Here is a 17,839-nt window from a genome sequence, read left to right on the forward strand (position 1 = left end):
ACGCAGTCTGTTACGTATCTGTTAACATCATTATTAGATAAAACGCTGCTAAAAGATTTGGTCATATCCTTTACGAGGAAAAAAAAAAAAGATTCATCTTCAGTACAGATGCTGTTTCTATTTCTATTATATTAGCATAATAAATACAAATTGGATCGTATTTCCACACCAATGTTGTCTGGGGATGTCTGTCTTATGTAATTGTGGGTGTGTCTTCTCACACCGATCATTCCATGTGTGCTGTAAACGCCTCATAGCTTCAAACCGTAACATGTTTTAAGTTTTTACTTGTGCTTTGAATTCATTATTGCATTCAAATCTTCAGGTAATATACACTGATAACATTATACATAATTGTTTTAGTAGGTGGGATTTATTAGGCAGGCAGTGAACATTTTGTCCTCAAATTTGACGTGTTCGAAGCAGGAAAAATGGGCAAGCGTAAGGATTTGAGCGATTTTGACAAGGGCCAAATTGTGACAGCTAGATGACTGGGTCAGAGAGTCTTCAAAACTGCAGCTCTTCTGGCGTGTTCCTGCAGTCATCAGTATCTATCAAAAGTGGTCCATAAGGTTAGTTTGTGCTTTTTGAACATCCCATTCAATGCTAAGTCCCAATTTGCTGTTATTATAAGCTCAGATTTTTTGGAAAGAGGATGTTCAACTAGATTTTGGAATGTGTTTGTGGAGATTAGTGCTCATTCAGCCACAAGGGTGATAGTAAAGTCAGGTACTGATGTATTAATGCAGCATTCTGAAATCATCCCAGTGGTGTTCAATAGGTCAGAGCTCTTCAGCAGGGCACTCAAGTTCTTCCACTCCAACACTAAGCCATATCTTTATGAAGCTCACATTCTGCACAGGCCAAGACAGATTTGGGTGTTCTTTTTCAAGTAAAAAAAACAATTTCCTGCTATGACCTCTACAGAAATCCTATACAATCATGTGCCTCCAACTTTGTGGTAACAGTTTTCAGGAAAGAAACACACATGGCTTCAAATGTCAGATGCCCCAATACTTCTGTATTTAGGAGAATTATTTAAAACAAACCGATAGAGACTGTTGGTTTGTGGACAGAAGAAACCTTTTACTCGCTACACATTAATGTACACACAAGACAAAACCGGCTCTTTGACTGGCACATGGCCAGAGAATGTTTCATTAAATGTTAAAAGAAGGTTTGTATGGTTGACAGCTGCCAAATAATCCATACCCGGAAAGCGTTTTAACGTGCAGTGACATACCCACAGCTCTCCTGCATTTCGGAGGCGGTGATTGGCTGTGTTCGGAAACGATCGTTGGTTTTCCGGCTCCCGGCAGCCCCTGCTGGCATGTAGCGTCGAGTACGCCGGCGACTGCCATCAGATCCTGCTTTGACTGATGGGTCTCGGACCGTGTTGGAGCCTCCACCTTCAGAACTGTGGGAATAATAATAATTAAAAAAAAAGCATTCAAAAGCGAAAAAAAAAAAAAAAAAGACAATTGAATATTAAGTGTAAAACACCATCAGCGCAGTGTAAATAGCATTAGCGCTAATGTTAATATATTTTACAGGTTAAAGCTTGTTAAATCTGATTCAGCCCCATGTGACCGTTATCATCACTCCTGTAGTGCAACATCTCCAGACCCAGTCCAGTAAAATTAGACACTACATATGTTTCTCACTACGCATACAATTATTATGCCTATTATGCTGTTCGGGAAGTGCAAAGCACATACATATGCACACGCGCACACACACACACACCTACACTTGATCAGAGGCAGTTGAGTTTTTCTGCAGCAGAGCCCTTTTCAGTTCACCCACTGATATGCGAGTGTGAAGCTGCAGCATGTCTGGGTCAGGATGGATTTCCGTAGCTAGCGTGTTGGACAGATCCAACACGCACTGCCTGGAGAAGGGCAACGAAGAAAAGGGGAAAGACTAAGGTGTTGGAATGGAGGCACAGAGGTAATACGCTGGGTCTAGTCAGTGAACGAAGAAGTGGAGGGATTCAGTGAAATGGAAAGATGATAAATGGAAGAAAGAAACGTTTGCAGAAATGAAAAAAAAAAAAAGTGAAGACGACTAAAGACTAAAGGAAGACAGACATGCAGAAGACAAAAAAAAAAAAGCACAGACATTAATATGAACAGCAAGACACGTTTAACATTTTGGTTGAAACAAACAAAAATACATTCAACCAACAAAAAAATGCACACAAATTTCAGCTCGTCTTTAGTTTTGCATTAAACCGATAGAGCTTAAAAAATAAGAAAGGCTTTTACTTTTATACAAAAATACCTGAAGTCAACATTAAAGATATTCTCTACTAAATCAATCGTGTAAAAACCCAGCCTTTAAACCTTCTGTGCCACACCTCCTAATGCGTACGGTTTTAAAATGGCAATTAATTCAGCATTTTAGCTTCTTTAAAACCTTTCAAAAAATGGATAACAATAATGTTTGAGAGTGTAAGAAACTGCAAATCATTTTAAACCTACTGAGAGAAACTCACCAATGTTGAACTGGTAGCTTTCACCTTCAATTACTGATAGTGTTTCTATTGATTCAACACTTTCTCACCTTTAAATTATTAACCATGTTCAAACACCCAACCCATAATCATCAAATAATTATTCATATGTCCAGAGAGTCAAAAGTGCACACAAATCGGTGTTTATCAGCCGTTCGATTTTTATTTTTATTTTTTTTAGTCATGCCAAATTTAACCGTACATTACTTAAAGTTACTTCCGTTCTAGTGCATCAGTAGACAGTTAAAGAACTATGACAAATGCCTTGTAGGTGGAAGTTCCCTTTCCTCCTAGAAGTTACTGAACTGCAATCAAAAAATGAAGGGAAAAAATTAATAATAATCGCAAAGGAAATCATACACGTAGAGAACACAATCCAAAAACGTCTGAAAGAGCGGCTGATAAAAGTATATACATGGTAAAGTATTTACATTTACAAGAATCATGTTTGGTGAGGGCTATGGGGCAAATCAAATGTCTTCTATAAAACCAATCTAAAATTAATTTACAGAATAAAATTAGAACAGTATATACCTTCAAAGAATATCCTAGACAGTGAAATATTTTAAATCGCTGCTGCCAAAATGCTCAGTTTCAGTCACAGACCATGGAAAGTAAAATTTTAATCCGTCACAGGGTGGGGATTGGTTAAATAAAAAATATATGAGAAAAACTCTCTTTTCACATTTATATTTACAATATTATCATGGGCTGCATTTTAACTTTTGGGAGAAAAACAGTAGTTCTATTTGAAATCATACAATGAGCACCCCTATATACACAAAATAGCACGATCCTCGTTTCACAACACCTCTGCAAAGATTCGACTGTTAGATTGGTAGATACCCATCAAAGCATCGATTCCTAATTCATTGTTTTTGTACAGAATATTTACAGAATAATTTCTACTCATTTCTTGGGTGCAGATGTTCACAGTAGACCAAGCTAAAAGAGAAGTTTGACAATCTGCACCAAATAATCCACACTTGGATGTATAGATGACATTGGTATGTCAAGTCAATTTAAATCAAAAAGCTTTTATTGTCATTTCAGTTATATATATAGCAGACGCAGTACTCAGTGAAATGAAACAACGTTCCTCCAGGACCCTGGTGCTACAAAGACAACATAACAGAAAACACAGAGCTGAGGACTAGTAAGTGTCCTTGCCACATAAAGTGCATCATGTGCAACCTGTGGCAAACAGTGCAAGACAGACAGTACAAAGACAACACAAGACAGTGCAGGACAAATACACAGGACACAAAATAGCGCCGCCAGTAAACCTGTTGTATATTACACAGTGCGGTGTGTAAAAGAGTACTGAGTACGGGAGTGAACATTGTAATTCAACAAAAATGTAAACAAAATGTTGTGCAAAAAAGCAAACGCCACAGCCAATAAAAGATGTGCAAAAACAGCATGTAAACGGTTTGTAGTAATGAAGTGATATAATATGAGTGGTGCTGAAGACATGGATGTCACCTCCATGACACAAAGTTTATTAAAAGGTTATAGAGATCACATGGCAGTGTATTGGCAGAAACAACTAAAATGGAAAACCGACTACAGCCAGAAGCATCGATATGCGGAGTCTAAGCACCCTTCCTAGGTAGGAGCCCTGTTGGCTTAGTTACAAAGAACATTCATGGGACAGCAGATTTTTACATCAGCCCAATCCTAACCCTAAAATGTGCTTATTGCCTGATGGAGGCCATATTTTTATTAACCCAGTCATCATTATAATTTGATTACAGATTAGCACAAATTATACAGTATACCAAATTACAGCTCCTAAAAAACAGCCATGAAAATCTAATCCTGCCCATTATGGCAGGACCAAGAACATGGACTTACTCAAAACTTATCGCTAATCTACTGAGTGCTAAGAAATACATATACAATCATTTTGCAGCTCTCCTATAATTCAATCATGTGGCAGCAGCACAATGCGTTCAATCGTGTATATACACCAGTCAAGAGCTTGAGTTACTGTATGGTACTGTATTTACCAAAAACAGCTGATCTATTATAAGATGCAACAGCCTCAAGTTTACACAGAATGGTGAAAGATAAGGCAAAAAAAAGCTTGCTGAGAGAAATCAGAGGAGAAGGATCAACTAGTTTGTGCTGACAGGGCATCTATAGTGACTCCTTACAACCATGTTAAGCAGAAAAGCATTTCAGGAAGCACGAAACATCAATCCTAGAAGTGGATGAGCTACAAAAGCGGAAAACCACAACAGGTTTTACTCCTGTCATGAACAAGGCTCAATTGAACTAGCGATTTTATTTCAACCTTGAACTGCCCAGTTTGGGCAAATTTGTGCCCGTGATAGCCTCAGATTCCTGTGCCTGGCTGACAGAAGTAAAACTCAAATGTAGTTTAATGGGATGCACATGCTGAGATGCTTCTCTTCTCACCACAGTTATAAAAAGTGATTCAATTTGATACGACCCTCAGAACCATCACTCACACAATGTTTTTGTTTTTCACACCATTCAGTGTAAACTATAGAAAACATCCAGAAAGGCTGGTTTGAGTATTTCAGAAAAGTGCTGTGAAACACCACAGCACTTTCTGAAATACTCAAACCAGCCTTTCTGGTACCAGTATCTAAACCTTCTGCAGGATTTCTACATTATGCTGCTATAATTGTTTTTTTTTTTAAAGGCATGCGTGAAATGTGCAGGTGTTCCTAATAAAGTGGAGAGTAAGTGCAAGTTAAAAGCATGAAATCATTGTACATGAGGATTGTAAAATTTTAATTTCCATAAAAGCTTTCTCGTTTTCTGACATGATCCAGTTCAAGTTTGAAGCCGAAATCTTCCACAATGTGAAGAAAACAGTGTAAACGTCACCTGTTCGGGTTGGTCTTCTCGAGTTTAGCGTCGCCGTTGTAGCCGTTGGAGATGTTAAGCTCTTCCTCAGCTGGAGCTTTGCCAGGAGCCTTCATGTCACGGTTAATTCCACTTGATTGGCTCCTGTCAGAGCAGGTGGAGTCATGGTGTGAGTCACGCCCTTCCCTCGACCTCTTCGACCGATTAGACGGCAACTCCTCCTCCATGTTTTCATAGCGCTCCGCAAGCTCGCGTCTCCTTTCGGCTTTGTAGCGAGCGATCCTCTCGGCTCTGGATTCTGCTGCTGAACTTTCCATCTTCGTGTTTTGTCACTTGCTGTTTATGGAGTCTGTAGTAAACTGAAGACTGATTCATAAAACTTCAGGCTTCAGAGAGGTGAGGAAAGTGGAAGAGTCAGGAAAACAGAAAGCCTTGACCAATCAGCAGCCGAGAGAGGTGCAGGTTCTAGCACTCGAACAGCCCTCTACCATTGCGGTCACTCCTTTGAGGATGCAGCACTGTTGAAAAATCAGAGAATCCATTCATTTAAACACATTAATTAGCTCAGCAATGATTAGATCCTTGAGTTAATCAGAAAGCAATCAGACAGAAAGTACATCCACTTTAACACACAGCAATTAAAACCTGTGTTCACCATGTTCCTACCACACAGCTTTGAAAGACAACCCAAGGCCTTAAGATAACTTTGTCCACCTGTTAAACACGTCAGCTATAAAAATGAGCTCCCGCTTCAGTCTATTCTCAAACCAGCATGCCGTCTTGAGAGAACTGTTCATCTCTCTCTCTCTCTCTCCCTCTGTAAGATGACCTGGTTTGATTTGCTGCTCTAGCATCTGGGATTCTCCCCTTGCACTGTAATTCTAAACCTTTGACACACGGCAGCAACACCCCAACCTTCCACAGTACACCATGCACTCTATAAACCCAGCGTTCCAGCACCATTTCACTAAATAATAAAAGTTTAGGGTCGTGTCTTGACTGCATTCATTCTTTTTCAGCGACTATTTAAATAAAATACAATGGCAATTAGGCACAGGACCAATAACAGTCACAGTAAAATTGTTTGCATATGATCCTTGAGTTAGACACACAATTTATTGCTATATTTTACTCTTACTATTAATAATTTTAATACATTTTATAAAGCTATTTATTTATTATAAATAAAATACATAAACATGTGGATGCTATGCCATTACAGGTGGGGCATAAAAAGTATAAGGAAGTTTTCAAAAAAAAAAAAAAAAAAAAGAATCAAGATTTTAAACAGCACAAAACTTTTAACATCTAATCAGCTGCTTGCAATCAGATTATTATCGCCATATATCGTATAGCCTTTCTACTCCCACAGCTGTGCAGAGCAACATTAAAAGCATCAGGGTAGCAATTTCACAAAGGCTATTTTAACGTCTGTTAGTCAGATTAAAACTGGTTTAATGACCTGATGCTGCCTAAAACAGAACGGGAGTAGACAGCGGTATATTCAGCTAATAGGCTTCTCGCACACACACACACACACACACACACACACACACACACAGACTAACCCATGACTACCTGGTCTCCAGGCCACAGCCAAGACACAAACATAGCTGAGCTCCAGAAACCATAAATAAATAATGACATCACCTTATCAGACCGACAGTCCCAGGAGCTGAGAAGGATGAAGACGGATCCCTCACAGATGAAGTCAAAACACAATAAGTAATGATTGCTTATAAGTTAATATTAAAGCCAATATATCTTACAATCAGTCTAACACAAAAGATTTGGTCTGTGTTTCTGAGAGTTGTGTGTTTAACTGTGGGTGTGGAGGCAACAGGCATCAGCTGCTCCCAACCACCAAAACGGTCAACGTCAGCGTTTCAGCCTTGCCGAGCTTAGAAGTACAATACGCCTCATCTGACAATAAAACACCGCGCCAGGGGGCACTTAGACAGGAACAGCAGGTTTTCCCAAATCAAAAGTACTTTTGATCAACTTAATCATTCATACAAGATCATCATGATAGTATTCATTACATCATTGTTTTGTTTAAATCCTAAAATCTGATAAAGTGCTGATTATAATTTTTTTTTATTTTTATTTTATAAAAGCAGCTCAGCAAATAATGCGAGCTGTAAATTGAATCCAAGTTTTATATTTTTATTATTAAAAGTATTTGCTCTGATGCCAATTAGGCACATTCTATCAGTCAATAGGAATTAGTGCCAAATGTAGAATATATGAAGAAAAATATATGAAGAATAAAACTCAGACATTTGAGACATATTGACACTCGGCACTCGACTAATTTCCTATAACTGTACACTGTATAGTGTGTACATCCTGTATTAATAGCAGAGAGATAAAGAAAATATAAGAAGGGAAAAACAGTATGATGGGTGGGACTGTGGATGTTACTTTGAAAATACCCTCGTTTAAGAAGAAAAGGGTTCTTAAATGATTAAGGGTTTGTTGAATAATTAAATGACACTCCGTTTTAGAGTTTTATAGAGAACCTTTAAGAGGGTTCAAACACACCAGTACAAAGCCATCTATCCACCAAGATATTACAGTGCCCTATAGTAAACCAGCAGTAAGTACATGACTATGTTGCTAAGCACACATCATTGTGGTTTTATTAGCTTTCCATAAACACCAACAGCCTAATGATCACTTCCTTCTTGCCTGGTAGTAGACACAAACACAAAATACACTTTGCTCCAGAATTATTGGCACCCTTTGGAAAAGATTTAAAGTCAATCCCAAAATGATTATCAGGATTATACCTTCACATGGTGTGCCAACCTTCAGAACAGAGGTTGGCAATATGCAGGTGTCAGGGCCAAGAGGTACAGTAACTAAGTCGTTCTAGTAAAGTCTGTCCATTTGCTGCCATCATCGCGATACATGAATGAAAAGTAAAACAATGAATCGTTTACATTTTTTCACTGCATATGCCATAACTGCAAATATGCCGTAATGTAAATATTTTGTAACTTATAAAGCAGAGTGCACACACCGAAAGCTGAACAGAGGTTTTATTTTTCTTTTGTAATGTCATAACTAACAAAGTGATCGACTCGCTTTACTAAAAGAGGTGCCTATTACTGAGGCTAAGGTCAACTCTAAAACCCTTTGCAATTAATCTTCCTCATAATTAGAACAATTTACTTCTGCACATGAAAAATACATTACAAAGAAAATCTTTTTTGCCCTCTTTCACAGGAAAAATGCATTTCCCTTAAATGTCTTCTAGTTCTACAAAGCAAAATAATTAAACATTCGTGCACATAGACAGAAGGCTGACACCAAAAGGGACATGCACACATCAGTAATTTGCAGACAATGTATTTTGGGTATAAAGCTCAGATAAGTAGAAATTTCTTTTTTGCACACAAACAGCTATTTAGAAAAAGCAACTCAGCCTGGTACCACCTTCAAACTTCCCTTCCCACTCCTCTATTTAACTACAACTTCAACAAGCAACTGAAATAATTTTCTCTTTGTAAAAAAACAGTTTCATGCAAATCAAGATCTGTGTATCTATAATCTCTCACGCACTCAATGGAAAAAAAACATTTCCTGATTTGTCTTGTGTTCAAAGGCTTTCCTATATTCCAATATTCTTTATAATGCTATGATTGTTCGGGTTAAATCTCAATTGTGAAAAAGCAGGAAATACTTTATGTCAAGGATTAAACCCAGTAGGAATTGGACACAAGAACTCCGATTTTGCATCCTCAAAACCTTGAATGATGCTGTGTAGATAGAAAACTAACAGACATACCCACACCCAAACACCTTGAGTTATAATAAAGCCAAGAAGCACCAAGACATGGAGAACCAAGACACCAAGGACCAACAGAAACCTAAATATTATAGATTTTTTTCCCCCAGAATAATATTAAAAAGCATGTAAAATATGTGCAAGTGCATGTGCATGCAAGTGTGTTTTGTGTGTGTGTGTGTGTGTGTGTGTGTGTGTGTGTGTGTGTGTGTCCTCAACATGGCATTGCATTGTGCTGAGGGTGAGTTATGAGCTGGAATTTCACGAGCGCGCGCTTAAGCAACAGGTGCGCGCACCCAACAAAAAAAAAAAAAACCAGTATTATTTATTATATTAAGAAATTTTATAATAATTTGATATAAAAAGACGTCACGTAAAGTGGACAGAAACACTACAAATGCAGTAAGACCACAGTCATAAGCGCTGTTGCTTAAACATTTTTTTATTATTCGCTTTTTGGTTAATTGGAGAGGATTTGGTAATTAATTTAATTGGGCATTCTCTCTTTCTCTCGTACAATTAATATTATTTATTATTATGTAAATGGGTAAAGAAGTGCTACTTACATGCGCTTCCGACGGGTCAGCACCTCAGCTGTGCCAGGCCGGCCATGCGGCGTTTGCGCATGCGCACGACACCTCGGGTAGAGGCGGAGAAAAGCCCCATTAGGCTGTGTTATATTTATACACGCGTGTGTGAGGGGACAAAAATACATTTCTGTAGTTGAGGCCTTGCGGTTTTGCATCCCAAGAGGTCAAGGACTCGGATATATATATATGAGCAGCAAACACTAACAAACATTTTATGACAAATATAAAGACCATTATAATGCATGGGTAGCTTTCACTAAACTATAGGCTTATTCGGATAACTTTTGTTATTCTGGAGAATATATATATCAATGAACTTATTACATACACTCTAAAACGTCCAATTTTCTAGAGAATGCCTCAGTATTTTATCCTTTTTGTTGCAACCAGCTGTTTCACTGAACCCTACCTGAGGAAATGAGACCAGGTCACGTGACCATGCAAACACCTCGTCGTTTATATGTACAGATTTTCTATTTTGAAATAAAAGTCACATAAAACACATCAAACCACACGTTTGAATTAATTGTATACATTATAGACAATTTTTTTATTCTTTTGTTATTATCTAAAGTTAAGCCTAATGATTTTATTAATGCTGTTTCAATATAGTCATTGTGTTGTCTATTCCTCAATATGAGGACAAATCAGTCTGATCTTAAGTGTTCCCAATATTAGTATAAGTTTATTTCATGTCCAACCATGGCCATGGAGTGCACCATAACCCATTATAAGCATTTCTTGTCGTATAAGACATTACGTAAATTTGTCCAACAATAAGATCCATCGCAGTTCTGCACATATTAGTGTTTTCTCAACTTCCAACACACATAATTTCACTAAAGTGGGTTTATTAGGACAATTAAAAATAACAAATAAGGGTACTCCAGGGTCACGGTTACATATTTTTGCTATTGGCAGCGAAACATGTCGTACATGTTATTCTTTTACACTAGCCCTGTGGTAAAGCTGACATTTAAGACCAAAATATTTGAACCATGAAAAAAAGTTATATACTGTATTTTACATATACATAAACACTTTGGGGGTGTGGCTGGATTACCTGCTGTGACAACAGGGCTTATACAGATAGTCATTTGCAATTAAAATCAATTATACATAAAAAAAAAAAAAAATTCTGGTGCATTGAAAGATTGCATATAAAATATCACACAATGAGCCATCAAATTCAGTACTAAAACAATTTGCTTTATAAAAACCAACAAACACTTACAGAACTGTATTCAGTACAATTTAACATCTGAAAAGACCCAAGTACTGAAATCAACTCAAAAAGTCAAATTCAGAGTCTAATTCAAGATTAGAAACATTTCAAGGAAACACATGGAACCAAAAAAAACAACAAAGAAAACCCTGAACTGTGGTGTGAACAAACATCTTACACAAAGTTGCCTTCTTTGAGAGCAATTTCACTTCAGCTGAGCAAGTGTTTACTACCTGTGATTTTAATAATATAAAGCAAACACAAACCTTTATAATTTACCCAATATTTGGATACATCTAAGGGTTTTGGCTGTAGCTGTAATACAGTTTTACTTTTCAGTCCTTAACAATAAGATTTTAATAAGAAGCATTATTATTTACGTGACTGCTTTGTGTATAATAGTATAAAGTGTCGATCATTTTATTTGCTCTCTATAATCACTTTCTACAGTGTGGAAATCCTGTAACACCACATCTCAGAATGACATATAAACACAAACTCCAACAGTACTTTAACAGTAGGTACAAATAGTTTTATCAAACAACACTAAACAACTACAGAAATGTTTTTTTCCACAGTTTTATAAAGCTTGAACAGAAGAATATTCATCAAGGACCTTCATTCCTTTGCTACTTAAAGATCCTTGATTGTAGCAGTAACAACTTTTAGCCAAACGTGGACCTAATTCGCTCAATCTTTTGTCTTTTCTACATAATAAGACACAAAAGATTGGGACCTCTAGACCTGTACTTTAAATGCCACCAATTGGTGCTTGATTCTCATTTGGCTAGAATGCATATTTAAAATGTATTATGCCATACCAAATTTATAGCTATGCTGTTTCTTATATGAATTTTTTTCCTATAGTATGAAGGAACTTGGTCCACAACCTTGACTGTCGCTATTAGAAATTTTTTTGAAGTATAATAGGAATAGTAAGAATTTGGGACATATTGTTATATGCAAATGATCAACTTTGGGGTGGTAATAATAACATGACGATGTCAATCACACCACCTTGTCATCTTTTCTATAACAGCATACCAACATGTGTCCACCTGAGTAAATTCCCCTTGCGACCCCTTCCTTGTAGCATGTCTTCTTGTCATCTTGCTCAACTTTAATTTTTCTGTGCTTTTACGTTTATGGGCCAGACAAGAAAGGATGGTCTAAAGCTCCAAATGCAGAGATGCGTTGGGTTGGATGAAAGGCCAAGCATTGCTATATGGAGGAGAAAATGAAGAAATTATACTTTTAATACAAATAAAGGTATCAAAAGTTGTTCGTTCATTTATTCATTCATTAATTCAGTCATTTTTTCTGACATCAGTGCATCTCAGGTCAAAATGCATACACATATTCCCAAGCTCATTTACCTCAGAGGCATTATAGAATCTGCAATGGAGAAACCAGAGAAACCGAAAGAAACCAGACACCGGCAGAAACCGGCATCAGGTAAATCTATAAGGAACACTCACAATAAGTAGGTTGTTCTCCTCAACAGTCAGGTTCGGCAGCAGCTGAGAGGTGGCATCTCGTGTAGCCCAGGCTGGATTATAGCAGATAGGGCTTTCTTCTGGCCAGTCCTCTTCACCAGGTAACTCAATCACCCTTCAAATATATGTTTGTGGGGCACAAAGACAAGATTCAAAACTTGATTTTAGCCTCAATACAAAATTTATCTACAAATAAAACTTGTACTGACTCAAAGATCCTCTGAAGTTGCTGGACTTCAGTGTATCCTTGGAACAAAGGTCTGTGTGACAAAAAAACGTGCATCAATTCAAGAACAACACAACAAAGTTTTTGCGTCACTGTGCGTGCATTCACTTTAGCAGGAAGAGCTCCGCAAAGATGCAGCCTGCGCTCCAGATATCCACAGAGGACATGTAATTTGAGAGGAGCAACACCTCAGGAGCTCTGTACCACAAAGTCACTACCTATGCACACATAAAGACCAACATTTTAGTAAGGAAGGTGACCACCGTGCAATGTAAAATTGCAGAAGGATGCAGTGTGTACGCACGCAAGGCGTCAGGGCGATAGACTGAGTGTAGATCCTGGCCATGCCAAAGTCAGCAATCTTCACCTTGCCACGGCTGCTTAGCAGAACGTTAGAGGGCTTCAGATCACGGTGAATGATCATGTTAGTGTGGAGGAAGTCGAGGCCGTTCAGCAGCTGCCGCATTACATCCTAAAAAATTACAGGAGAGGAAAACATATCTCTGATACTACATGAGGGCTACATTCAATACCCTTAGGATAAATGTAAGAGGAACAAACAGACACCTGACTTTTCAAGACATATAAGGTTCTTCTCAAAACAAAGGAAGCTCTTGAGTGGCTTGCTATGAAGCTCTGATCTCAACCCTATTGAACACCTACATCAGTACCTGACTTTACTAACACCCTTTGGCTGAATGAGCACAGAGCAGACTCCATAATTTGGTGAAACATCTTCTCAGAGTGGATTGGAGATCATAATAACAGCAAACAGGGACTAAATGTGCAATGGGATGTTCAAAAAGCACATTCTAATCTTAGGGTTAAGTGTCCACAAACTTTTTTTTCATTCAATGTACATCTCTACCGACAAATAAAACATGAACACCTCAGTGATGGAGGTTGTCTCACCTTTATTTTGTCTCTCTCCAAACCGTCCTCAGACACTGTGCTGAGAAATGAGGACAGATCCTGATCGATGTATTCAAACACCAGCATCAGGTCCAAACCTGTCTTCCTCAGACTAGCTGATACGTCCAACAACCTTCAGAAAGATCATGTTTTAATAGGAATTTTATCAATTACAGAAAAAGTTAGTGATAACAATATAGCTGCTTTTAGGACTATTACCCAGGCCCGGGTTACCAACGACCGCCACAGGTATTGTTAGCCAACAGGGTACCAGTGGAAATTGGGCTACTGTTGGCCGAAGGAGGAGAAAAAGAGGAGGATGTCTACAGAGACAGCAGGGAAAGGAGAAGTGTAGGAGAGTGGAGGTTCAGGTTGGTACTTTCAATGTTGGCACTATGACTGGTAATGAGAGAAAAGTAGTTGATATGATGGAGAGGAGAAAAGGTAGATATGTTGTGTTTTCATGGACTGAAAGAAGAATAAGGTGGTGGAAACTGAAGGAGGAAGAGTGTAGTGTGAGGTTCAGGGAAGAGGTCAGACAGAGGCTCGGTGGTGGTGAAGAGGTGCTGGATGATTGGGCAACTACTGCAGAAGTGATAAGGGAGGCAGCTAGAAAAGTACTTGGTGTGACATCTGGAAATAGAAAGGAAGACAAAGAGACGTGGTGGTGGAATAAGGAATTGCAGGAGAGCATAAGGAGAAAGAGGTTCAAGAAACAGAATTGGGATTGACAGAGTGATAAAAAAAAGTAGACAGGAGTACAAGGAGATGCGGCAGCAGGTAAAGAGGGATGTGGCTAAAGCCAAGGAAAAGGCATATGAGAAGCTGTATGAGAAGATGGACACTAAGGAAGGAGAAAAGGATTTATACAGATTGGCCAGGCAGAGGGACCGAGCTGGGAAGGATGTGCTGCAAGTTAGAGCAATAAAGGATGGAGCTGGAAATGTGTTGACTAGTGAGGAGAGTGTGTTGAAAAGGTGGAGGGAGTATTTTGAGCAGCTGATGAACGAGGAAAATAAGAGAGAGAGAAGGTTGGATGGTGTGGAGATGGTGAAGCAGGAAGTGGATAGGATCAGTAAGGAGGAAGTGAGAGCAGCGATTAGAAGGATGAAGAGTGGAAAGTCGGTTGGACCAGATGACATACCAGTAGAAGCATGGAGATGATTAGGAGAGATGCAGTGGAGTTTTTAACCAGATTGTTTACCAAGATTCTGGAAGGTGAGAGGATGCCTGAGGAATGGAAAAGGAGTGTGCTGGTACCAATCTTTAAAAATAAGGAAGATGTGCAGACCTGCAGTAACTACAGGGGAATTAAGTTGATTAGTCACACCATGAAGTTATGGGAAAGAGTAGTGGAAGCCAGGCTGAGAGTAGAGGTGACCATCTGTGAGCAACAGTATGGTTTCATGCTGTGGACGAGCACCACAGACGCATTATTTGCTTTGAGAATGCTGATGAAGAAGTATAGAGAAGGTCAGAAGGAGTTACATTGTGTGTTTGTAAATTTAGAGAAAGTATAAGACAGGGTGGAGAGAGGAGTTGTGGTATTGTATGAGGAAGTCTGGTGTGTCAGAGAAGTATGTGAGGGTGGTGCAGGACATGTATGAGGACAGTGTGACGGCAGTAAAGTGTGCAGTAGAAATGACAGAGTGGTTTAAGGTGGAGGTTGGACTTCAACAAGAATCGGCTCTGAGCCCTTTTTGTTTGCAGTGGTGATGGACAGGTTGAAGGACGAGGTCAGACAGGAGTCTCCGTGGACTATTATGTTTGCGGATGATATTGTTATTTGTGGTGAGAGTAGGGAGCAGGTTGAGAAGAGCCTGGAGAGGTGGAGGTACGTGCTGGAGAGAGGGGGAATGAAAGTCAGTAGGAGTAAGACAGAGTACATGTGTGTGAATGAGAGGGAGGGCAGTGGAGTGGTGTGGTTGCAGAAGAGGTGGAGAAAAAAATAAAAGAATAGATCGAATTTTCTTTTTGTTTGTTCCTTTTAACAGAAGAAGTACAATCACATGGGAAAGTGTTATGTATCTCAGTGTCTAAGCTAAAGTGAAGTTGAACTTCTGATCAGAAGGTCGTGAGTTCAAATCCCACCATGCCACTGCTGGGCTCTTGAGCAAACTGCTCAGTTGTATAAAGATCTAGAGGACAGATTGAAATGGAGACGGATGATCCGCTGTGGTGACTCCTAAAAGGAGCAGCCAAAGGAAGAAGATTATGGTTCAATATGCCGTGCCCAATTAACCCCAATCTGGTGACCAGTTAAAGTCCATAGTGCGCGCCCTCTTGTGGTCATACTAAGTAAATTATATTTATTGATGATTTTTTTTCTACTTACTTCACTACGTTTGGATGGTCGAAAAGTCCCGTTTTCCGCAACAGCGCCACCTCGCGGATCATAAGATTCGGGATGCCTAAGTGCTGTTCTGCGCTGATTTTCAGCTTCTTCACCGCTACGAGGCGCTGTTTGTCCACGAGATCCCTCGCTTTGTATACCGTGCCGTAGGCCCCCGCCCCAATTTCGGCTAAGATTTCATAATTTAAAGTGGCCTCATCCATATTTCTAAAAAAAAAGAATAATAATAATATTAAAAGTAATAATAATAAAAGATAACAATGCAAGAAAGAAGTAATACATGTTTTAAAAAGGGGAAGCTAAAGGTCACGTGACCTAATGCCATTCGGGATTGTTGTGAAATCAACTTGGCCATTTATTGTTATTAACATATAAAAACTATTTAACTTCACAATTTAGCAAAGATGTAATTGGAAATACTGACGTCCTATAAGAAAATCTGTTGGTTCTTTTATTGATATTATAAATAAATTATATATATATATATATATATATATATATATATATATATATATATATATATATATATATAAACTTTGAAATAAAATTCTAAAACTTGCTGAGTTCATGCATTTTCAAGTCAACGAAGCAAACTAGCAATTGCAAACTAAATAAATAAATAAATACATGCATACATACCTTTTGCTTATTTTGAATCTAAATGCTCAAAAACGTGTTAATGAGAAAAGACATCTGCATTAAGCCAGAAAATATTCCCATCCCTTGTTCCATGCATGGGGTGCCAGATACACCAATATCCCTACATACGTTGAAATTGAAGGGTAAGTAAGTTAGTTGGGAAAGACCGTAAAACACTCAATCTGGCAACCAAACTCAGAGGTCAGTAATAGGTGAGATTTGTATTCTGGAGAAGAATGCACTTTAGATAATAAACACTGTTAGACTGGAAGCAGTAACTATAAGATAATGAGTGCATGACAATGTACAGATGAGGAGGTGAAAGGGAAGAGAAAAAACAACATACAAGTGCTGCTGCATTGTCCTGTTTAGAATAAAGATCTAAAGATCATATCTTTTGGGAAAGGTGTGTTACACAATACAATGACATTCTAACGCCAAGCAAAAAATAATTACATTTAATAAATTGCAAGCATAAATCAGAATCAGAAAGAGCTTTATCGCCAAGTTTGTTTGCACTTAAAAAGAGTGTGACAGAAGCTTCCAGTTGTAAATAAATAAATAAATAAAAATGACTAAAAGTAAAAAAGTTATTGCACACTTTTAAAAAGAAAATAGAGTATTATTGCACTTAAAAGTACAGAATTAGATTTATACAAGTGGTATTGCACATGTTTTATTTAATTGCACAATGGGGAGAGAGTTTAGGTGTTCATGAGGTGGATTGCCTGGAAGAAGAAACTTTTCCTGTGCCTGGTGGTCTTGGTGCTTGGTGCTCTGTAGCGTCTAGATGGCAAAAGTAAAAAAAACATATGGCTTGAATGTAAGGGATCCAGGGTGATTTTCTGGGCCTTTTTTCTCACTCTGGATGTGTAGAGTTCCTGTAGAGTGGGCAGGAGAGCATCAATAATCCTTTCAACAAAAGAAAACAAAAAAGACATTAATTACAAACAAACAACAAAGTTAGGCTAGTAAAAATGTAAAAAAAAAAATGTAATAAAAGATGCGTGTGCAGTTCAACATAATCGAAAGCATACGCAAAGTTCTGCAGAGGTAGATTTGGTCCATGTTGGGACCCAGTCAGATTGGGTGGTGGTCACTGTGGTTAAAAGATTAAGACTTTGTGTTAATAATCAGAAGGTCAGGGTTCATTCCTGAGTAACTGTTGGTACAAACTAGGTAAAGAAGAAAAGGCTAAATCCCACTTTCACCACTATCAGTAGGTTGTGCTAAAACCAGTACCACCAAA

The 17,839-nt window shown here is 38.3% G+C and overlaps 2 protein-coding genes across 2 annotated transcripts in view; both read right to left on the minus strand.

The window, feature by feature from the left end:
• Nucleotides 1-9,832, minus strand: part of svilc (supervillin c) — a 30,439-nt gene extending 20,607 nt beyond the window's left edge. The window contains 3 exon segments of the mRNA XM_046866057.1: nt 1,244-1,417; nt 5,378-5,874; nt 9,716-9,832. Coding sequence (XP_046722013.1) covers nt 1,244-1,417; nt 5,378-5,673 — 470 coding nt within the window. The 5' untranslated portion in view covers nt 5,674-5,874; nt 9,716-9,832.
• Nucleotides 9,833-10,927: 1,095 nt separating this feature from the next.
• On the minus strand, nt 10,928-17,111 carry cdk21 (cyclin-dependent kinase 21). Its single transcript, XM_046866810.1, has 8 exons — nt 16,591-17,111; nt 15,934-16,158; nt 13,599-13,731; nt 12,991-13,158; nt 12,795-12,904; nt 12,670-12,720; nt 12,443-12,575; nt 10,928-12,185 (listed from the first exon to the last, which is right to left on the minus strand). The coding sequence occupies exons 2-8, from the start codon at nt 16,152-16,154 to the stop codon at nt 12,108-12,110; spliced, it is 894 nt and encodes a 297-aa protein (XP_046722766.1). The 5' UTR covers nt 16,155-16,158; nt 16,591-17,111; the 3' UTR covers nt 10,928-12,107.
• Between the last annotated feature and the right edge of the window lie 728 nt (nt 17,112-17,839).

The sequence above is a fragment of the Silurus meridionalis genome, chromosome 14 (assembly GCF_014805685.1).
Source record: "Silurus meridionalis isolate SWU-2019-XX chromosome 14, ASM1480568v1, whole genome shotgun sequence".
Taxonomy (NCBI): Eukaryota; Metazoa; Chordata; class Actinopteri; order Siluriformes; family Siluridae; genus Silurus; species Silurus meridionalis.